The sequence below is a fragment of the Chelmon rostratus genome, chromosome 22 (genome assembly GCF_017976325.1).
Source record: "Chelmon rostratus isolate fCheRos1 chromosome 22, fCheRos1.pri, whole genome shotgun sequence".
NCBI lineage: Eukaryota > Metazoa > Chordata > Actinopteri > Chaetodontiformes > Chaetodontidae > Chelmon > Chelmon rostratus.
Window position 1 is genome coordinate 4,862,207 of NC_055679.1, and position 22,127 is coordinate 4,884,333.

At 42.6% G+C, this 22,127-nt stretch overlaps 3 protein-coding genes across 4 annotated transcripts; 1 reads left to right on the forward strand and 2 right to left on the reverse strand.

Annotated features, from left to right (window-relative positions):
* On the reverse strand, positions 1-12,631 carry tm7sf3 (transmembrane 7 superfamily member 3). Its single transcript, XM_041963998.1, has 12 exons — positions 12,392-12,631; positions 10,119-10,273; positions 6,442-6,592; positions 5,943-6,063; positions 4,476-4,647; positions 4,174-4,351; positions 3,762-3,848; positions 3,026-3,106; positions 2,763-2,915; positions 2,552-2,652; positions 1,376-1,538; positions 1-1,293 (listed from the first exon to the last, which is right to left on the reverse strand). The coding sequence occupies exons 1-12, from the start codon at positions 12,459-12,461 to the stop codon at positions 1,040-1,042; spliced, it is 1,686 nt and encodes a 561-aa protein (XP_041819932.1). The 5' UTR covers positions 12,462-12,631; the 3' UTR covers positions 1-1,039.
* Positions 12,632-13,237: 606 nt separating this feature from the next.
* Positions 13,238-16,787, reverse strand: fgfr1op2 (FGFR1 oncogene partner 2). 2 transcript variants are annotated; one of them, XM_041964113.1, is made up of 6 exons: positions 16,677-16,787; positions 15,596-15,732; positions 15,269-15,386; positions 14,902-15,044; positions 14,667-14,780; positions 13,238-13,752 (listed from the first exon to the last, which is right to left on the reverse strand). In XM_041964113.1, the coding sequence occupies exons 2-6, from the start codon at positions 15,728-15,730 to the stop codon at positions 13,615-13,617; spliced, it is 648 nt and encodes a 215-aa protein (XP_041820047.1). In that variant the 5' UTR covers positions 15,731-15,732; positions 16,677-16,787; the 3' UTR covers positions 13,238-13,614. The 2 variants fall into 2 exon arrangements, with proteins under 2 accessions (XP_041820047.1, XP_041820046.1); XM_041964112.1 differs by having other exon boundaries at positions 16,538-16,781.
* Positions 16,788-16,866: 79 nt separating this feature from the next.
* On the forward strand, positions 16,867-21,302 carry med21 (mediator complex subunit 21). The gene is made up of 4 exons (XM_041964143.1): positions 16,867-16,989; positions 17,569-17,683; positions 18,075-18,175; positions 19,552-21,302. Exons 1-4 carry the CDS (start codon positions 16,948-16,950, stop codon positions 19,729-19,731), a joined length of 438 nt encoding a protein of 145 aa, XP_041820077.1. The 5' UTR covers positions 16,867-16,947; the 3' UTR covers positions 19,732-21,302.
* The last annotated feature ends 825 nt before the right edge of the window (positions 21,303-22,127 follow it).

The following is a 22,127-nucleotide window of genomic DNA, read 5'->3' on the forward strand; positions in this document are numbered from 1 at the left end:
GGCATTTATTCAATATCAAAACATGTTGAACTGCAAATGACTTCATTCCTCATGTCTGCATATTGTTTTGGATTTCATTTTTAAGTAATGAGACCTGAGCTGAGCTCAGCAGCCAAATAAAATACTGACAGACATTTCCAGGCTTACAGACAGAAGTCGACGGTTTCATCAGTTGTCTCAGTGCATTGAGAACAGTCATGGCACGTGGCTTCAGACAGATCCACAGATTTAAAACATCATCGATCAGCACCGTTACAGCCAGAACAATTCAATATATTAAAATCCAGTGTGCAAATTACAAAAAAACTGACAAGTGTGCCAGGTGTAGTCCGAGAAGTTCAAACGTTTGTTCTGCAGAGACGTGCAAACTGTGCAACGTTGTGTTTGTTTACTGCGTGATGCCATCATTAGTCTAAAACAAAAAATCATGACATAAACCTTACGTTACATTTGAGAGGACCCAGAGTATTCTTACGTTTAAAATGACCTTTGAGATACACGGTATTTCTATTAAAAGTCTGGCCTGAGTCTGTGGTTTGAAACCAAATGACGAAAACAAGTTCTGAGCAGACAAAATGCAGCGCTCAAACATCTCGTGGTAATAATCCTGCTCTCCACAGATAAAAGCCTCGCTGTGGAAAGTCTACGTAGAACATGACTTAAGTGCAAACAGTAAAGTGAGTGAAGGTAACAGACACCATGAAGCTACAACGTTTCAGTCATGAGAAAAGACATTCAAAGAGTAAAAGTTCTTCTTTAGTTCCAGTGATTGTTAAAATGTCATTTAAGAGTTAAAAAAAATGTGGCGTTCAGGGGAGGGATGAAAAGTCAGGTACAAAAACCTCAAAGTCACATGAAGAGTGTCAGTGGTAGAGTCCTTCTTGGGGTCATTTACGCTGCACTTCTGAGACCAGTTAATCCTCGTAACGTGGCGGTCTGAGCCTCTGCTGGTTGAAAAAGCATCCTCTCCGCTTCGGACCCCGCTCACTGTGCGCGAATTGACCCGCCTTTACGCAGAGACGGCGAGGGCGGCCGAGGCTCACAGGAGCAGAGGCGTGTGTTCCCCGGCCGGCTCCGTCCTCCTGGTGAGCTGCCGCACTCTGGCCAGGAGGCGGTTGGGCAGCGGGGGGAAGTGGTGCCTCGGGTCCAGGACGTTGGTCTTGCGGCGCTCGCGTTCCTGCTGCCACATGAGGTACGGGCTGGGCGGGAAGAACGGGCGGGAGCGCTCGCGGTACAGCTGCAGCACGATCCCGCAGACGCCGAGCACCACCCACACGGTGATCATGACGTAGTCTGGGTGAGAGACAGAAGACAAGATTGTGACGGGGGCGTCTGGGTTTGACATCGAGATTCTGGTTTCGGCCGGGAAACTCACCGATGACTTGGAAGGGCACGTCAGTGAACGCTGCACTGAAGTTGTTGTTGAGGAAGCGTTTGAGGATGTTCAGCGTGATGTAGGAGAGGCTGGTGTAAATGTAGGCGTTGACGGCCAGGACTACAGCGTAAGCGCCGACGACGCCGCAGGTGATGATGTTTCCCTGTTATCAAAGAAACACAAAAACAAAACACGCTGCTCCTTATTCTTATTTCTGAATGTAGACTGATTTCCACTTAGCTGATGTGAAGGATCGTTGCTCAAACACAACAAAATACTGGAATATTGGCAGTTTGCGGGCAAACCTTTCAAAATAAGACAACACTTGAATTTTCTGTTCATGTCTGCAATTTATTTTTCACTATGAATCGCTAACGAAAATATTCAAATGATCACAGAGGACGACAAAGGGAGTGCTGCTCCAAAACATACAGATGACAAGTAAATTTTAACTTGCAGCCTGGAAACAGTTAACTCAGATATGTAAAAACAACAGTTTGTGTTCTTACAGGGGGTCACGTGCTTCAACAATTTCTTGCAGTGACTTCCTGGAGTCTTGTCCTTACTGTGAGGTTGCCAAGCAACCAGTGATATAGAAATAGACGAGAAATAGTCATAGAAAAGTTCCCATGAAGCTCCAACTTGAGATTTTTTTCCCCATTTCTGTTAAACAAACATGATTTTTTTAACCTTTGGACAGAGCCTGGCTAGCTGTTTCCAGTCGTTATGCTAAGCTAAGCTAATTGTCTCTTGGCTGTCGCTTCATATTTACTGCATAGACATTAAAATGGTATTAATGGTCTCAGCTAACTCTTGACAAGAACGCAAATGCTCATTTCTTTAAGAATCAATCTAAACCTTTAATACCTGAAAAGGCCATTAGAGACACGAGACATGCAATGTGTATCTGACCATGTTGTGATGTAATTCGGTCAGTTATGCTAAGTTTCATCATTGTGTGGTCAAGAAGCTTTTTTAGTAATTATTAATTTAAAATACTTGTGTCCTTTTTGTCCAAACTTGGTTAAAGTTGCTACATGAAGAATCTTCACATGCCTTTCTGTGTGCTGCCTGTCGCAGCGTTGTTCTTAAAGCTGCCACTAGATGGTGCTAAAGTGAAGCGCTTCAGTGTGAGACATGCTGTAGTGAGTGGGATGCAGCGTGTCAATCTGTTACCTCTCTGGGCCAACGCACGAAGAAGAGCGGAACGATGATCATGATGCAGCAGAACGTCACCCAGAAAACCACATCTGAGTGCCTGAACACATCGAGGTCACCTGGCAACACATATGCAACATACTGAGGATATGACTGTACCAGCGTGAAACCAAACAAAATAGGGTTAACTGGGGTCGTGTTGGGGGACCAGACAGCGTCTGTTTCCTACCTAGAGGCGTGAAGAGGACAGTGGAGGCGGCCAGGAAGCCGAGCATCAGGCCGATCACGACGACGCAGGCCATGACCGACCCGAAACGCCACCAGCTCATCACCAGGAGGACCCCGCCCACCACGCCGATCACTGCCGACACGGCCAGACAGACTGCGGAGAGACGCAAAGAGACAGAAACATTAGACGCCAAGCTCAGGCGTTTTCCAGTTCTACTGTCCACACAGTGGCTGCCATCATGTGGCAAAGTGGAGAAAACTCACTGTCGTAGTCCAGCTCTGTGGTCCTGGTGATCAGCACGAAGAAGAAGAACGCCGCAAAGCTAAAGCCCATGCAAAACAACTCTGCATGACAGAGACAGACAGAGAAAACAGAGAATAAAACCTTTAGACATGACAGTAATTCAATCACAGAACCAAGTCACAACACATCTTGGCTCGGTCACTCTACACAAACATCACTAATGACAATTTAGCTGCTGGAAGCTGATGAAACCACAGGCTCTGCCTCTAAAGGGGAAACCGTGCCGTGTCCTCTAACGCTGTCACTCAGATCGCAGTCATGGGTTCAGTTTGGAACAAATACATTTCTGCATCACATGCGAGGGAGACCACATGAGAGGTGGGTCGCCGCCGCGCCCTGGGAGACGAGTTTCTGGTTTTCATCCACGAACACTCGCCACACAAATGGAAGCCACACAAGTGTCCGCCGCTCTTTCTGGTGCTGTGAAAGCACCACGCCAGAGCTTTGTGTCATTTTAAAGTTCCTACGAAGAAGCTGCGACCTGCAAACACGACCTCTGATCCGTTCTGGTGACCCCGAAGTGATGTACGACTGGAAAAAGCTAAATTTAGGAGAGTTTTGACTCCTCGTCTCCTCAGACTTGATTCTCGGACTTGAACTTCGAAACCTTCCTTCACTGGATCCGCTGCTGCCTCCATGATGGGAACAGAAACTGTGCAGAAGAGTAAAAACCCCAAACCCCGAGCCTCCACTCACCACACTTGAAGAATCGATGGCCAACGAAGCAGACAAACAGACCTGCCAAGCCAGCAACCGTGAAGAAAATCTTTGTGGAAGTCTTTCCTGACATGAAAAAAAGGGAATATTAATATAAATGATTAACCGCCTGCCTCTGCAATACGCTTCATAATGTCTCTGAGGAATAAGACGTTCAGTATTTCATCCACACTGCCAACAACCGACCTCATCCAGCCTTTTGTTTATTGGTTGCTTAAACTGATGATATCAAGAGATGATCAATCCATTTATAATAGATATCTTTGTCTGCATTCTTTTATTTAGATTCAGGATCTCATAACTCAAAAATGCTGAAAATAAACTTGTTAATTGCTGCATCACAAAACTTAATTCGTGCATGAAGCGATGAGTAAAAACAGCTGCAGCTCACCCAGCGTTTGACAGCCGTCCAGGGTGGATTCGAAGCTGCAGGCGTAGGTGTGGGCAGGGATGTAGGAGGCCGAGGTGTTCAGCAGGGGGTCTCTGACGATGACGGAGTAGACGACGCCCTGACCGGGGATGGAGTTGAACACCGCCGCGCTCCTATCCGATGACAGCAGCGTCATGACCTGCAGGGAGACGGGCGGCGACGAGTTAGCATGCAGCGCGTCGGCTGCTGCGCTTCTGTTAAACGTGCTCTTATTAATGCGGGCGCTTCGGAGCAAATCTGAATGAAAATGATTGGAGCCCCACCCGTCTGCCGTTGGCTGTCATGCCCTGAACGTCGGCCACAGCCTGGACGCCGGTGAACAGGCTGCGCTCTGACAGGTCGTTCTCAGGCAGGAAGTACTGGTAGACGTCATACTGCAGCCGCCAGCGCGTGCTGGACCCCGTGGATTCGTCGCAGGCCGGAGGAGCTTGTCCCCTGACAGAATGAGGACAGATGTGTGAAGCTGGCTTCAGTGTCTCGCTCGTGTTGAGCTGACTGGCTTTGATAGACAAGTGTCTCCATTACGCGTGGAAACTTTGTGAATGCTATATGTTTAAATGTCATTTAACCGACACACTGAGCAGAGAGCAGAAACAGAGAGAGAGAGTGGGTTAAGCCACTAAAACTGAAACTTTGTAATGCCATTCTTTGTAATTCTGTGGTTTATCAGCGTGCTGTGTGAGGTGCCGCTGAGGACTGGAGAGGTGACAGCAGTCTTATGTGAGGGAGGTGTATTCAGCACACATGCTGCAGAGGTATGAGTTCAGTCTGCTTTGCGAGGTGGGAGCTGGTTTACTTCTGTGTCACCACATGACGCTGATATAAACGGCCTTCGACGGCGGCTATGGCTACAGACTCACTCCTGCGAAACTGACACGTCAGTCAGAGCGTACCTTCTGACGACTGCTGCATGCTTTATCTTTGGATTTCAGAAATCTTCCTGCATCACCCGCCTCCACACTGTCTTTGAACTCTCGCTTTCCTTATGCAGTCGAAATACACTTTCATCACCAGCATCCAGTTCTTATAATGCGTTCATGATCGGAGCACCTGCATGAACACATACCTTTGAGTACACTTGAGTGTGTCATGAAAGCGTGCTAGGTGTGGTCATCAAGTGGGCTCCTCAACTGACACAACGACATACACCAGTCAGACACGTCAAACAAGTCCAGTCTTAACCGAGGCGACCTGACTGGAAATCAAAGACGGTCGACAAAGCCACAAGAATTCATCCAAAGCAATGTTGGGAATGAGCTGAAAACTACATTTTCCACCTTTGTTTAGTTGTTTCCACATTTTTCCCACATGAGGTCTGGAATTTAAAAAAAAAAATCCCCAAACAATGTGTGACACCGTCCAACAATTCAGCCACTGGAAAATAGCTGGCATTCATGGCCATCTCCACGTCGCTATGACGACGCAGGCCCTCAAGCTATTCCTTTGTAGTCCATTTGTAGCCAAACCACGACAACAACAGTGATACAGAAGTGAAAACTACAAGCAAACACGCAGAAACCTTTTCTTCCTCAAAAGCGCTGAAAGCTCAGTTAAGTAAACCTGACTGGAGCCTGTGCAGCGGCAGACCGGCAGGTAGTGACACAACAGGAGATGAATCAACAAGGCAACAAAGACGGCTGTCACACATTACAGGCACGCTTGAGAGAGAGAAGTGAGAGCAATCAGCTGCAGGTCCCGGCAGACGATGTCGAGTCAGTCTAGCGTGTTACCTCTCGTATCCTAAGTTTGCCGGTGCAAACTGGATCGTGGTCTCGTAGAGGTTGTAGTGGATGTAGACGTTTGGGTCGATGTCCAGGTTGAACTCCGTGTTGCAGGCTCCGGGGACCGGATCTAAAAGAGAACACGTTTGTTATTAGACGCTGCAGCGGGGCCAACAAAGGACAAATTAACAAAAAAAAAAAAAAAGGCTTGGTGGCATCCTGCCATGTCAGGATGACTTGGCAACACACTAAGAAGGCATATGAGCGACCACAATCAATGCCAGCACTCACTCATGGTCTGCATGAGCTTCCTCAAGTCAAAATCACAATGAACTGGTTTTTTTCAAGCTTCCACGCTTTGATTTCACAGAAACTGTTTTCATGAGCAGTAGCTGCAACTTCCTTATTTCTGACTTTTTATATAAGGTTGAGTGAAACAAATCAGAGGAGAAGAGCACTGGCGTGTTTTTTTTTAATGGCCTGATTTAACTAGAAGTAGTTAAAGTACCCGTGCTGGAGTATGGGAGGATGACCCCGGTGCCCGCCACAGTGTCACCATCAGGAGAAGACAGGAACAAGGAGAGGGACACTTGGCCTGGCTGGAGAGCCGACAGGAGCCCAGAGTCCACTGCCGTCAGAGAGACACCCAGACCTGGCATCTGAAGCAAACACAAATATCGCCTTGTCAGCAGATGCACGAACGAAATGCAAAAGTCAGAAAGTCTTCTTCTGAAACCTGCATACATTCAGAGTTGTAAAGAGAGGAAGGTCAGGCCCCATGGTGGGACTGAGGCCTGACCAAACTCCACAGTGGGGCTTTACATAACAGGCAAACATATGAAGTACAGACAGTATGTCTGCTCGTACTGGACACAGACTGAGGATCAGATGATCCTCTGTCAACAATAATATTTCCCCTCTAACGAGTCACAGCACACTTGGTTCTTTGTTTCATGGATTACTGTGCTACTAACCAAGCGAACATGCCTCTTGCTGAGGATTATGATTCTCTACTCTCTCTGAAGGTGGTGACATTTTCGCATGGCTAAGCTGATGATAAGCCTCATGAGACTGTTTGTGATCAAAAGGTCGACAAATACTCGAGCCCTTGCTGGGAAGGTGACCCGAGTCATTCCCCCGGAAACTCACGCTCCTGGAATCTTCTTTTGAGCAAATTATATTATTTGCCAACAACTAATGCAAAGAAACTGAATCAATTCTTTTCACTGGCAGCCAACAGAAGAAGTTCAAACAAGTCCAAGGGCTCGCAGATAGCTGTGCTTTGGGGGCAGTATAGACCAGAACTAACAATAAACGTGCCCAAACAAAGGCTGATCAGCTCATCAGTTAGCCACAGTGTTGCTCTGAGTCATGACCATTCGTATGAAGATGGCCAAACGTGCATTAATCCACCGCTGAAAACAGACCCCAACAAAATCACTATTTACTCCTCTTTGAGTAGTATTAGCTAAAAACTACAGTGCCCAGCTGTTTTAGTTAATTATTTTGCCTTTTTAAAAAATAAAATTACTTATTCGTCACCTGGTTTTGTAAGATTCACATCTTCAGAAGTGAAGCGGCGGCTGTGAGTATTGAGAGATTGTTCGTTTTGTTTTGTTTTTTTCATGAGAATAAGAAAAAGTACAGAATAACTTTATTTTTATCCTTAAATCACTGTCATGTGGCATTAAATTTGCTAAGGAGACTTGCAAAACAAACTTCATTAATGTAACGCAAGTCAATAAAATGTGTTTGTGTGTACCTGACAGCCAAGCGCTGAAGTGTGTGGTCTAGTTCACCACATCCTGAACGATGAACGTGCCAGTTCACAGGAACTAGTTGGCTAGTTGGCAACATGCTCAATTTAAAAGAACCCTAACGAAGACCAAGTGGATCTTTCTTTCGGTGCTACATGTCCTACTTCAGTTGACAATAGAGAGGCAGATTTTGCCAAGGATCTTTTATCTCAAGCTGCCACAACAGTGCATCTGAGGGGTATCAACACATCCTTCTGTATTGGATGTTTGATCCCCACGGCAAGATTTTACTAACGTGGCCCCCTTGGCTGACATATATACATATATATATATATATATAAACTCTATTGGCTAAAATGATCAAAATCAGTGCACTGAAACTGTAAATTTCACTGGGAATTTAATAATAGCTCCTGCAATTTGAGCATTACACTTGGAGATACTGCAATTTGGATTATTTTTCGATGAACTCTTCAGCCCTAAAACATACCACATATTTCTGACATGTATTGTGCCACACATTTTTCAGTCGGCAAACACTGAATTACTGTTGTGTGAAGGGCCTGGCAGCATCGGAGCACTGTACCCACATAGCATGGCTCTCAGTCCAACTCCTCATACAATAAGTCCATTGTACGACACCCGTCCTGCTCGGGCAGGGCTGGGGTGGGTACAGATACCCCATTCGATGTGGTTTCCACTGGATTTATCTCATGCGCCACCGAGGTGGAGCAACATCAGACCATTAAACGAGCGTGTAAAGGATTACGGCTCAGTCTGACGACTCATTAGTCACCAGCAGGAAACACACCCAAGTGATTCAACCTAGAGTTCGGTTTATGAAAGCATGTTCACGTTTCATTTGAACAGGCGGAGAAACTGATGAGATTTATGCAAGTGGTTTGTTAACCAGAAGAAGAAGCAGAGGGTCAGCAACAACCACAGCGGCTGATAAATAAAAACAAACATAAAAAAAGATGTTGTGGATCACCTGAAGTGAGTGAGTGTGGTGAAAATAAACAGGAAAAGGACATTAATCAGAGTTAATAACATCAAGGAAATTGTGCAGCGTGCATGTTTACTCTGTATTACACCACTTCTGTTTGTAACACGCTTCCTCTTTTTCTCTGTGAATTTCCTGTGCAGGTTTTGGTGCTAATGATCTGCTCCGTGCCCAGCTTTGATGTTTAATTGCATGATGAGGCTCTTCTTCTTCGAGGAGATATTTTCTGCCACTGAGAAACTCACATGGATTTGTTTTCCTTCCTCCTGCTTTCCATCGGCAGCAAAAATACGCAAAACTACATTAAATTAGGCTATCTATGGGTCTGCAGCATTGACCTAAACGAGGCGGTCCCTTGAGGCTTCTGGGACCGGCGCCAGGAGGCTTTCCCTCGGGGTCGCCCTGCTTGCCACTCATGACCGGTGGACTGTGCATCAGCTGACTGCCACTTCTCTGAGTGGGTCAGACGAGCTCCCTTACAAAGCCTCATTCATGAATCAGAGGTAGAGCTGACTGCCTGTTCTTGCGGCATGAAGCATACTTTTAATTATACAGTTTCATTTTTTACTATTTCACGTGAATCAGCCCGCTAGAGGCTAAGTTAGAATCACTTAATTAAATCATCTGAACACAGTATCTCATTTCATTTAGGGGCCTACGTAATCCAATGATGTGTGTATAAAAAGAACACACCTAAGATTTGAATTTGTTATTGGATATTTATATATATATAGATATTCACAGAGGAAGCAGGTGTGTTGCATTATTCAGCAGGGCCGAATAAAACATGAGCATGATCAACAAGTACTGAGACATTTTTTTAAAAAATGGAGATTTAGCTCACCTATTTTATCATTTCAGCCCTGGTGTGATACTCCTGTAACACTCATGTAGCTACTTACATAACATATCTGATTTGACAGTGAGCTCATGTCTGTATACTAAATATGAAGCTAAAGCCAGCAGCTCATTAGCTTAGCTTAGCACAAAGACTGCAAACAGGAGGAAACAGCTAGCCTGGCTTTGTCAGAAACAGCTCTAAAACCCACTCTTTTGTACAAATTTAACAGGAAAGATCTAATGTTTTTACCTTCAGACAGAGCTAGTTTACCCCTGTCACCAGTCTTTATGCTAAGCTAAGCTAACCAGTTGCTTGCTGAATAAAAAAAACTGAATAAGCATGGTTCCTAAAATGCTGAACTATGCCTTTAACTTCTTTTTTTTCTATGTAATCATTTATGTTGATTTCCGATTATTGCTAAATGAAGTCATGATGGTTCTCTGTTATCAGTATTTCATGACTTAATCCAGCTTTTTCATTCCAGATAATGGGGGAGAGATGTGTTTGTCAGCTGTCACAAGTGTGAAAGCAGTGACCTGATATTCACAACACACATCGGGACCACCATGACCGACTCGTCTCACCCTGGTGTAGGAGAGCGTGGCGTTGCGGTGCTGTGTGTGGAACTGCAGAGTGATGAAAGCCACCTCCGCGGGGATCCTGGACACCACGGCCTGCACCGTCTCATTCTGGGAGACGCTCACGTTCTGGAACGTTCCCGGCAGGAAAATCACCCGGTCTGTGACAGAGAGGGGGAGAGTGTGATTTTTTTTTTTGTCTATCAATCACATGATTTTATTGTTGTAGATTGATTACTGTGTGCTGCCTATAACCTGATTTGCACCAGAACCCCTGAGATATCCAACAATACAGCAAACATGCACCAGCAAAATGATGCATGAAAACATACTAAAGAATCCTTCCTAAAAATAGTTTATGAGAGCACTGTCACTGCATTACTCGGCCTATAGATGCACATCATGCTAAGTTAAACACATTACGTTTGGTTTCCTGTTTCAGCATACCTAAGTTACTGTGGAGAAGAACAAGGACTGACTGTGACGGACACAAGGCAACATGCAGTAAACCTGAATGAAGAAGTGGGCTCCGTGTTGAGTCATGACGTACTATACTGAAATGCTGAGGTGCGCAATCACCACCTGTCAGTGGTGGACAGCAGCTGAGCACATCTACTCAAGCACTGAAGTGCAGTCCTGACAGCACTTCCGTTTTATGCTCCTTTCTACTTCACTACATGTATTTGACAGCTTTAGTTACGAGTTACTTAACAAGTTCAGACCACTAATGCAAAATATCAACGAATAAATTACAATCCATTACTATAGATTAAGCTACTCAGCAATATATAAAGCAGTTAAACTTAAAATCACCTTTACCAGCTGCAAAATGAAAGTGATTTGTACACGAATCCATCATTAGTCATAATTCAGTAATAGAACATGCATTGTTCTGGAATAATATAATAATAATAATATTGTTCTTTAACAGTATTCTATATGTTTCATACCACAATGTATTGTACTATTTTTATTACTCTGGGATGCCTGACAACATCAGGCAAAAGGCCTGCTGATGAAAACTAACCAAGTATTCAGTCTTAAATAACCATTAACTGTGTATCTGAGCGGAATGTGCAGAGAAGCAGATGCTTGATTAGCTACGCAATACCATGACCACTTCAAATGATAACGCTGCAACAGCAGCCACCCACAAATTATATCTGATAAGCACATGTTATTTGACGGAGAAATAAAAAAAGCAACAACTATTGATCTGACAGAGGCCAACTCTAAAGCATCTGCCAGTTGTAAACACTACAGTTCACCTCAGCTGCAACTTTACCAGAAATCTGGAAGATGCTTTCCACCGCTATAATTTCAGCAATCCTTTAGTCCTCAGGCCAATCTGTGTGCTATTCTTCAACTCACTGTGAGACTGAACTTTCACCACTGTTTATCTCTTTCGCTCTGATTGATTTACCCGGGCCTCCCCCTCTGAGAGAGTCAACAGCTGCTTTTAATGTTTGTCTTTACTTGCAAATCACTTGCACTGTATTTTAGTATCTGGCAGTGTCAATAATACAAGATGGGATTATAGGTATGGTCTTGTTGGATCTGTAGGTCTGTGTTTCATACAGAGAGGAAGACTGTCAGGTATGAAAGCTAAAACTCTGCAGATTTGTTGCAGGTTGCATGTGTTTGCAGGTCAGACTCAGGTGACCTGCTGCCCTTACTCTTCTGACATGTGAACAAGCTGATGTGAGGCAGAGAGGGCTTGTAGACATAATAATCCAGTACATAACTGACTGTTTCATTGTATCTCTTGTCATTCTTAAAAACACATCTGCTATCCTCATATTGGTCTTTTGTTAACTATGACAGATCCACCACTCGGTGCCCACCTAAACTATGATGTGGACTGCCTAGTTCAAGATCAGTCGTGCATGCCAGTTTCCCTCTTGAATAATATATAAATTCACCAAATGAATGCTAGTTTCCCTCCAGAAAAAAAACAGAAAATTAGGAGCTGATAGAGATATATAAACTGGACTGAATACACATTTGACCTGAGTCTGTGTGACCAAATTAAATGTTTAACAGCTAGCTAGCGTTAGCTACACAACAATAACAAGTCCCGCTGAGTGACACTGAAGTGATTTACGGACAGTGTAACGATTACAGTATCAGGGAATCACAAGGCGACCCTTAGCCTACCCTCTCCACAAAGTTAGCTAACTCACCTCCCGACACTTATCAGTTTTAAAGATGAGAAAGCGCAATAATGTTGCTAAAAATTAGAGGAATTCAAATGTCTTGCCCCAGTAACGTTAACTCACTTTCCACTTGTGCATGAACTTCACACAGCAGCAGCAGCAGCAGCAGCGGGCTCCAAATCCAGCGAGACATTTTCCTCTGCTTCGTTGATGTGACAACAAAAGGCTTCTAGCTGCCGGTCGATAAAATCATTGGTAACCTCTCAGCCTCCTGTGTTTGGGTCGTAGAGGTCCATGCAAGCGCCAAGACGACATGCTGCGCTGCGCTGAGCTGAGCGCTTGTGCGATGAACCCTTCTCCCTCCGCCGCCTCTTGACGGCTGAACGATGCTTCCGCGAGAATCGCGCCCTGGGTCCCGCGATAACTCCTCCCGCCAACTCCAAGCCCTCTCTAAGATCGCAATCGTTAGCGAGATGGATCACCACCCAGCACCAACTAAATGTGATTTATCATGCTGTGCATATGTGGTGCTTGGAAAGGGAGTGGAAGCTCTTTCGTAACATCGACTTTCAGACCATAACCAATCACAACATCAAAGTAAGTTGTTAACGCTATAGTGTGTGCACAAAATTACTTTAAAGCAGTAGTCTGTTGTTCATGATTTGTTTCATTTATAAAAATGTTCTTTAGCGATTGAAATAAACACCATAATGTGGGAGTAATACTTCAACACTACCAACTGGCTTGTTAGTACTCCCCAGCAGAAGGGGTAGTAGGATGTTACAGCATATCCTGTGTGTTGGATCATGTTTCGATTCCTGCTTTTTAGCTGCTGGTGGCAAAATTTTACAATAACATCAACAGCGAAAGTGAGAAGTTGACTCCCCACACAGGCCACTCAAAGAGAACTAGAAACATGGGAATCTGTGCTGTGTCGGACATTTGCGAGTGAAATTAAACCCAAAGCAATTTCATGTTCACAGGTTTATTTTAACTCAAGCCCTTCTTTTACCCATTCACCCATTAAAACCTTGCAGGTACCACAGACTCATGCATGCTGGCGAAATTAGCAAACAAAACAGGAGTACCAACACACACACAAAAAAAGAGGAAGATGTGTGTGCACATGGCTTGTATCTGAATCACTGGACAGGGGCCGGCTCTGGGGCATCATGCTGCAAAAGGTCCAGGAAAAGGGAGAGGATCGGAGGAAAAAAATGTAAGGTGAAAAGTGAAGTGATATGTGGCAACAGACTGTACACACTGTACACAGTAGTGGCAGCGGTAGGGGGGGGGGGGGGGGGGGGGGGGGGGGGGGGGGGGGGTGAGCAGTCACAGGAGGCTCTCTAACTCTTTCGTAAACTGACGTCAGCACTCGTTAGCAACGGCGACAGTGACGTGCTCTCTGATGCATCTTCTCTCTTCAGAATCAGGAAAGCCTCTCGACTGATTCCCAGCAGCTCTCGAAGTCCGCTGTTCTCCAGCTGAAATAACACAAACAGATGCGTACATACAAGCATTCACATGCAGGGATACCAACACTGCTAGAAAATCTACTCTTACTGCAAGACTTTTCATTTACTGCGTTCATCATAAGATTCTTCAGTTAAACCTTTGGGTACGGATAAGAGATTCAGGTATTCTGAGTTCCTACTGTCTGTTGCTGAGCAACACACAGACTGAAGTTGTAGACTGCATTTCTACAATGTGCAGGAATTCATCTGTTTCTCCTCTAGAAGGATTTCTATGAAATGACACCATAACCAGGTAGGAAACAAACCAGGTAAAAAGAGATCTTATGAGGAGATCAACAAGAATTATTTTTGTGCTGTAAACTGTACAAATCCCAAAAGTAACAAATGGAAAATGTTCAGTATCCCAAGAAGAAAACCTCCCTGTCAGCTCAGAGTGCAGCGCTCACACTGTTACTGTGGTTTATGGCTTTACCCCGATGAAAAGGGCAAAGGTTAATCAGGCTCTATGATCAATGCTTTAGTGACCAGGTTGACATGCATTTAGAGTTTCAATGTGAAAAAAGGTCTTGTTTCATGATCCTGTGCAGCTTCTGTGATTTTAACTTGTGCTACCTGCTGATTGTTTGGTCACAACTGTCTACTTAACTACTTCATGTACTCTCTAATAGCGTTATTACTGCTACCAAAGCTGGTAATCCTCACTGGAATTCCATGTGTCATGTGAGCTAGCCAGAACCGACAGATGTCTGTCAAAGTGTGGAAAAAACAGTTTAGGATTATCCTCTCAAGTTTTGCATTTTTCACTTCTGTGCACAGACAAAGAATCTGTAAACTCCACCAAGATTTTCCTGCTACAACTAGTGTCTTGTGGGTTTGGAATTGTTCAAAGTATGTGTGGAACAGTGTCGGACATTTTCTTTTACCTCTAGCTGTTTAATCCTCTCCTCGTCTTTACATGTTCGCCCCTCGTCCACCTCTATCGCCTTCCTCATCACAGAGGCCATTTCATTGATCTTGTCTATGTGTGCTTGCATTTCCTATAAAGGGGAAAACAAATATAGAAATAACAATCAGCTTACAAGTTTGATTCAGTTTACAATCAAAGGAAAAAGTTAGGGGGAAAAAAAAAATGAGTCAACAAGTGTTGGCCTCCCTAACCGTGGTGTGCTGCTCCTTCAGCTGGGTCACGATAGCAGGGTCATCCCTCTTGCTAGCCATAAGGAGCCTGAACACCTGCTCCCTGTATTTGGTCATGATAAGCTCTAACGCAGACTGGTGTTCCTCCAACGACGTCCGTAGCTCTGCAGGAAGAGTGAACACAGGCTTGGTTTGTGCAGCAGACAACAAGGCATAAAACGAATACAGGAACACAAGTCAGCTTCATGTCATCTAGTGATTAGCAACCAAAACTTAACATCTTATTTGACCAAAATACACTGTTAGGTTTGGTTGTGACCAACAGGAGTCTGCTCCGAAAAATATTTAACACATAGCTATTTGCTACAATATCAAATTAAACATTTACCTTTGTTTTCCTGTTGGAGCTCTCTGATTTGACGGTTTTCTTGCTGGATTCCCAGGACCAGACTAGAACGGGGACGATGTCGTGCAACCTGGTTCAATGAGTCGATCTCCTCTTGGTACTGCCACCAAGAGATAACCAAACCAACTCTCATTAAACAACTGAAAGATTTCAGTCAACAGTTTGAATGAAAATGTGATTTATGTCTGATGCTAATTTTTACCAATAGCTTTCAGTCTATCCAGTGTTAGCTTTTCCTAATATTGTGCTGAAGCATTTATAAAAAGAACATTCATGTTTAACTAGCACTGACGTCATGCAACACCATACCTGTTTCATGGCCTCCACACGCTTGTTGAGCGATGTTGTCTGTTCGATTAACATCTCAGCAGCGTTGTCATGGTTACGAAGCCTTTCAACTAATGATTTGGCATCTGCCAGGACCTTCTCTAAGGTACAGTTCATGCCTGGGAAATACAAGTCATAATTACAAGAAACAATGACTGATTAACAACATTCTAGTTTTGATAGAGAAGAGTGGGTCCCTTTCTTTCTAATTAGATTATGTTGCCATTTAGAGATGAGAGATATTTCAGTGCAGTAAACACTAAAGAAGCCCACAAACATAAGTGATAAATACAATCCTAAATAAAAACTTGCCTAGCTCTCACACTTTCCACTGACAAGTTTTTATCTTAGGTAATAAATTGGATTAGATAACATGCCTCATCAAGGTATTCAATACACCACTTACTGCCCTCATGTCTATAGATTATGTTCAAATGGACTCACTCAAGTAAATTAATCAGTAATCGCTCAAGACAGATCTCGAAAATGAAGTAAAAGGTCATGACTTATCAGAGCACTAACCACAAACACTATGCACTGAACTCGTCGTAAAGCCCTCCTTCACCTCGTCACACCTCGTCACACCTCGGATGACAGCTGCTATGTCAGCTAATTTGCTCAAGCTAACATTACCTCGTTGTTAGTGATATATCTGGTTACTGGCATGCCATATTTATCTCAGCTGTGGTAAAGGTAACGTCAGTTATACACATCACACACCAATCTGGTTCAGTTAACTGACAAGTACTATTATTATATCACCAGCAGCACCAGCTAACTTAGTAGCTGATTTAGCACACTAAAGCTGTCATGCAAATCCACTTAAGGCTCGTATTACAAACATGTTGGTCTGACTGGCAGACACGCATTTAAAACAGTACTTAATTAACGCTAGGAAATACATAAAATAATAAACTGTTGTACCTGGAGAACTCAAAGTGCAAGACATTGCAATTAAGCTAGTCCGTTACTTCCTGTTGATGTTTTGGTAGCTAACATTAGCTACAGACTAATTACTCCACATCCACAGGCAAAAAGTAGAGCTTCTGGTACAGCTCTATACCTTTTTAAATCACAAGGAGATGTCGGCAGATATTAACACGCTGATTTACAATCGTTTGCTGTGAAGTCAGTCTCCAGACGAAGCGGCTGCTGCTAACCCTGAACTGCAACATGCAAACCAAAGCATCCAAAATACCATCCGATCCCGCGAGATTTTAAATCAAGAAATTCTCGCGACAGTGCGTGGCGGTAATGCACCCGAAAGCTGTTTACCACCTACCGATGAAAGCAAAAGAAGAAGAATGTTGTTCACTTGTTAAATTACAGAAAATATGGCGGACAGGCTAACACAACTACAAGACGCTGTCAATTCGGTAAGCAAATCTGCCAGTTTTTAGACGATAACTAACGGAAAAATAACTACTACTACTTTTGACTGGTTGTATCATTCGAAGGTGGTAGCTTTTGCGACGCAGAAGCCCCATTTTCAGTAACTCCATCACTGGGAAGCTAACGACCAGGGGCCTGTAACGTTATCAAGAAGAAGTTGAGCTTCAGACTGTTTCATACAGAAACATTTGCTTTAGTATTGCAGTGTTACAACATTGGAAACTCACGGTAACTCATAGTTACTAATTAGCAAACGGCTGGCTGACTGGCAGCATTAACAGCTAGTTTCCTGCTTGAATGACATTTACATTTGCACTATTACGTTCTCTTAATGTTTCATTGTTTAGATTGTAAATTTTTTTACTTAGATTGCACAGTTTTTTTTACTTAGATTGTACAGTTTTTATTTAGATTGTACAGTTTTTATTTATCTCTTTTTAATATATGTCCTGTCACAAAAGGTTGAAGAGTAACGCAATTTCGATTCTCTGTTTGTCCTGTACATACTGCAGAATTGACAATAAAGCTGACTTTGACTAAACGGTACTGTTTTGTGTGTCCAGCTTGCAGATCAGTTTTGTAATGCCATCGGCGTCCTGCAACAGTGTGCGCCTCCTGCCTCCTTCAGTAACATCCAGACGGCCATCAACAAAGATCAGCCAGCAAACCCAACAGAAGGTGCTTTATTTGTTCATCTTTTAAACCTATAATCCCATATTGTTGTTATACATTTCATTATCCCTTCATTCAATTTAACTTGTCTCTTAATTGGAAAATTGGATTGGTACAACAATAACCTAAACAAGCCAGTGTTAACAATACGTAACAATTTCATTGGCCTTAAAAGCAATAGAGGTTTGTATGGTTGTCTGTCATTGGTCCATACCTTTAGCCTGGTTCCAGACCCATTATATTTCATAAATCAAATACTATAATATTGAATAATAGAGTCTTCTTTGCATATGTATCTCTCTCACTTAATATTATATGTCTTATCTGTTTGCTAATGACAGGACAGAGAAACTTGATTTGTTTAACATCAGGATTCAACATTTTCATCTCTATCTAGAATATGCCCAGCTATTTGCCGCCCTGATCGCCAGAACAGCCAAAGATGTGGACGTTTTAATCGACTCTCTGCCCAGCGAGGAGTCCACGGCAGCTCTGCAGGTCAGCTTAATCACAGAACCTTTCATACACTCCAGATACAGATTCTCAATTAAAAAGGGGATGAACGCACACAAAAGCCCAGTTACTACTTCTGGCGTTCAGTCAGCAGGGGGAGCCAGGTGAACGCGTTTACAGCTGCTTTCAAGAGTGACAGTCCAAGACTCTGGAAGGGAAAATGTGTCTGCAAACAATGAGACGATTGTATTCTCTTTTTAGACAACTCCTCTGGTTATTTATTGTAAGAAGTCTCAAGGTTGCTTGTATACTATATTATATAAATATATTATATATATCATATAATATAAAAATTTTGATAAACATTTTTTAAATTACTGAAACATCAACACTAATCAATCAGTTTATTTATATGGTTGTCTTTCCAAACTGACACTGCAACATTTACAAAGTAATTGTATGTACTAGGGATGGGTGAAACATGATTCTACCTCTTTTCACTATATGAGCAATAAGGATAGGTCAGAAAGAAAAAAAATGTTTTTATTGGCTTCAAATAGAATTGAAAATGAGATACTGCATAGGCCTAAATGTGTTTTGAAAGGAGAAGCCTATGATAATATGTTGATTATTAAATGTAATGGGAATCACTCATTTGGAGGCAGTGGGTAAGATCAGGCATCTCAACAGTATTTGCTCAGTACAGCAGAGCTTGTGTTGCAGTTTCAAGTGTGGAGATAGTGCTAGCATATATATATATATATATATATATATATATATATATATATATATAATGACAATGCATCTGCAGACCGGGAAATACTCAGTCACAACATGAGGAGGGGTTCACATTAACAGCAGCTGTTCTATACTTTGTATATATAGGAACCAATTCACTTTTAAATAGCTGTGTCAGTACAATATTTAGTAAGTGAAATCATCAGCTGCAGGGAAACATCCCAAGAGACTCTAAATACACCTGTGAGTCACTTCTCTAACATTTGTTTGATTTTTCTTTTCTCTGAAAAAGAGTGATTTGTTTTCCATCCTGAGCCATCAGTCAGTTATGACTGGCCGGCAGCTTTGTCTTGACAGCACAAACATACAGCTTTTGATCAGTAAAACAGTGTGATGCAGTAACAGAGTGAAAAGGTTACTTTATTTTCTCACTTAATTTCTAGGATTTTTATATAACCACGTATATTTTCTTGTTTCTCCAGCCTGCCTTTTAGATAAGTGTAAGGGGCTGAAACTCACTCACAGTTTGTTCTTTTCACTTGTGCATTGCTCATTTTGAAGCCTTTTTTGCACCACAACTTAATGTAAATAAATAAACAATACACACATCAGTCCTATGATGGACAGAAACACACAAAATGCCGCCGCCTTTCATTGTAAGTGAATCTGTGACCTCTCATCAGGCGGCCAGTCTACGTCAGCTGGAGGAGGAGAACCACGAGGCCGCGGCTCGGCTGGAGGAGGTGGTTTATCGAGGCGATATGCTCCTGGAGAAGATCCAGAGCGCTCTAGCTGACATTGCCCAGTCGCAGCTCCGCACTCGCAACGGAGCACCGAGCCAGCCTTCGCCTGCCGAATCCTGACCCGCAACGTACATGATGCAGTTCTGGACAGTTTTCAGTCATTTTCACTCTTCATTTTTACCCTCCAACATCAGCTGCACGCCTCAAAAAGCTCAAAAGAAGTGCTAAATGTGTTTGTAAAGGAAATCTGAGATGCCAACAGTCAGTGAAACATCACTTTGTTGCTGAATTGCAGTGCTACTAGAAAATACTAGAGGCTAGCTGAAAAAGAGTGCAAGAAAACATCTTACCTCTGACATCTTTTGATAGAGGAAGTTTTAAAAAAAATACTACCACAGAGGTTTTCTGTGTTCCAAAAGACTGGACTGAACGTGTGAACATCACCCTGTTTTTGTTTTATGTACATGATGTATATTGATTAAGCCTGTTTTTGATATTTATGAAAGAAATGATTGAGAATGTGGTTTTGGAGCATCTTTGCTCAAAAACCTCACAACTCTCTTCAGATCAGCAAACAAATCCCCTCAGCTCAGTGTGACTCCAAATCTGATGAGTCTTGTTCTTTTTTTTTTTTCTTTTTTTTTTTAATAAAGCTTGAACAAACTATTGGGGGGTACACTTCTTCAGACTTTTTGTTGCTTTACATCAACAAAATTTTTCTTTGGCTGAATTCTTTGTACGTTCTTCTAATTGTTTCCCATAAGCTTTGTCTCGGAAAACAAGTAGAAGAAGCATTTTTATCTCCTGAACATAGAGGATGTTTATTATTGCAGTTAGTGTTGACAAGCAAAAAATTCACATCCAAACTGTGTGGAACTTATTTATATTCTAGTCTGCGTCAGTCCTTACTCATAGCCAGCTGTGCTGCACAGTGTGTTTGTTATCATACTCCACATATTTCATCAGAATCACAGAAATGATAAATCATGACGTACAGGAATAAATGGACTCTACTACAAAATGACTGAATGACTGATGCACTCTGCTTTTGCTAAAATGATCTCATTCAATATGACCACACTTCTGCTTTTTAGAGATGGTGGATCATGTGACCTTTAAAATGGCATTTCATTCTCATTTGTTAATTGGTAATCAGTGATTGGTGGTCTGCTGTTTTTTGTCATTCCAGACGTGTAAACACCTGAAATAGAAGAGGCAATGCTAGTGCTGCTTGTTTAGAACCTCCTCCAAATGTCCAAAATGTTTTTAGGAACTAGTGTGTGGTTTGAGTATACATCATGACATTGGAGAGGATTTCATAAGTAAAATGAAAATAGCATGTGAGGAAAAATGACAGTATGCTGAGGGGTAAAATAGGGAAGAGAGCTGTAGATGACATCAGGATGTACTTTTTGCTTTTTCTGTGAAGCTTTGCCACTTAAATTGTGTAAAATATCAAAATCTATGTATTTATATGGCATTAAAAGCTCTCATAACCTTTTTTATGACATCTCTACGGATAAGAGAAAGACCTTTTCATATGTATCTGTTTTCTAAAGCCTCAATGTCCTGAGAAGCCTCTGGGGTCATAAGATGTTTCACAAAATAGGAAAATAAGTAACAATGCCTCATCAATAAAGTGTTTATTTTAAGTAATTTATTTTAAATCTGATAAAATACCCCCCCTGCCTCCTCTGACAATCTAATAAACAATCTGAATAGTAAAAATTGTTCTTGTCAACATTTGAAAACCACACAGAACTCCAGTTGAAATGTTTTCACACGGCACCGGTCATGTGGTGCCATCTTGACTTCATTAAAAGTGCGTCTCGGTGGTCTGAGTCTGTTTCAGACTGAACTTTGTGAAGCGCAGGCTCCAGGCCAGAGAGTTTATAGCCCAAACCCTAAATATAGTTGCTGTGTCACAGCTCAGTGGGGCCCTACTGATGTGAGAAATATAAAAACAGCCTTGTCTGCTGGACACCACACCCAGACGTGTTAGCAGGGTACACCCACCTCTGTGTATGTTGACATCATGGCGCTGACAGTAAAAGCACTCAACTCGTCCAAATAAGGAGATTTACAGCAGAGAAACTTCAACTCCCAGCCTGAACTGTTTTCCTTTGTGTTTTTGTCAACAAACGTCAGTTGTGTTACCTGCATGTTTCAGGGGTAATTATTATGGTAGTTCTTTACTGTATACACCTGGTCTTTGTCCTATAGACCTTTAGTATATAGACACAAGTGAGCAAGGAAATGAAAGATTCCGGGGAGGGTGACTACATTTCTGAGTGGCCTTGCTGGGATGATGGGAGGAAAAGTCAATTTCCTTTGGAATTTCTACATTGTTATGTTGAAATGTGAAAACATAATCTGCAGTTTCTAGTTTAAACAATGACCACATTTGATATATTTTTGGCCAAACAAGCTGCGGTAGTCTTGAACTGTTGGACCAAAGATCTCAGGTCTTCCCTTGATAGGATAATCTCTCAGAATATTTTTAAAATATAACTATA

Bases quoted from the DNA above. Each gene is read 5' to 3' on its own strand.
- fgfr1op2 (XM_041964112.1), bottom strand. From the start codon at position 16,562: ATGTCTTGCACTTTGAGTTCTCCAG. The intron at 15,387-15,595 runs GTATGGTGTTGC...TCTTGGTGGCAG, and splicing joins GTGTGGAGGCCATGAAACAG to TACCAAGAGGAGATCGACTC. The intron at 14,781-14,901 runs GTTAGGGAGGCC...TCCCCTTTATAG, and splicing joins TGAAGGAGCAGCACACCACG to GAAATGCAAGCACACATAGA.
- med21 (XM_041964143.1), top strand. From the start codon at position 16,948: ATGGCGGACAGGCTAACACAACTACAAGACGCTGTCAATTCG. The intron at 17,684-18,074 runs GTGCTTTATTTG...ATCTCTATCTAG, and splicing joins GCCAGCAAACCCAACAGAAG to AATATGCCCAGCTATTTGCC. The intron at 18,176-19,551 runs GTCAGCTTAATC...ACCTCTCATCAG, and splicing joins AGTCCACGGCAGCTCTGCAG to GCGGCCAGTCTACGTCAGCT.
- tm7sf3 (XM_041963998.1), bottom strand. From the start codon at position 12,461: ATGTCTCGCTGGATTTGGAGCCCGCTGCTGCTGCTGCTGCTGCTGTGT. The intron at 3,849-4,173 runs GTGAGCTGCAGC...TTTTCATGTCAG, and splicing joins GGACGGCTGTCAAACGCTGG to GAAAGACTTCCACAAAGATT. The intron at 3,107-3,761 runs GTGAGTGGAGGC...TCTGTCATGCAG, and splicing joins CCATCGATTCTTCAAGTGTG to AGTTGTTTTGCATGGGCTTT.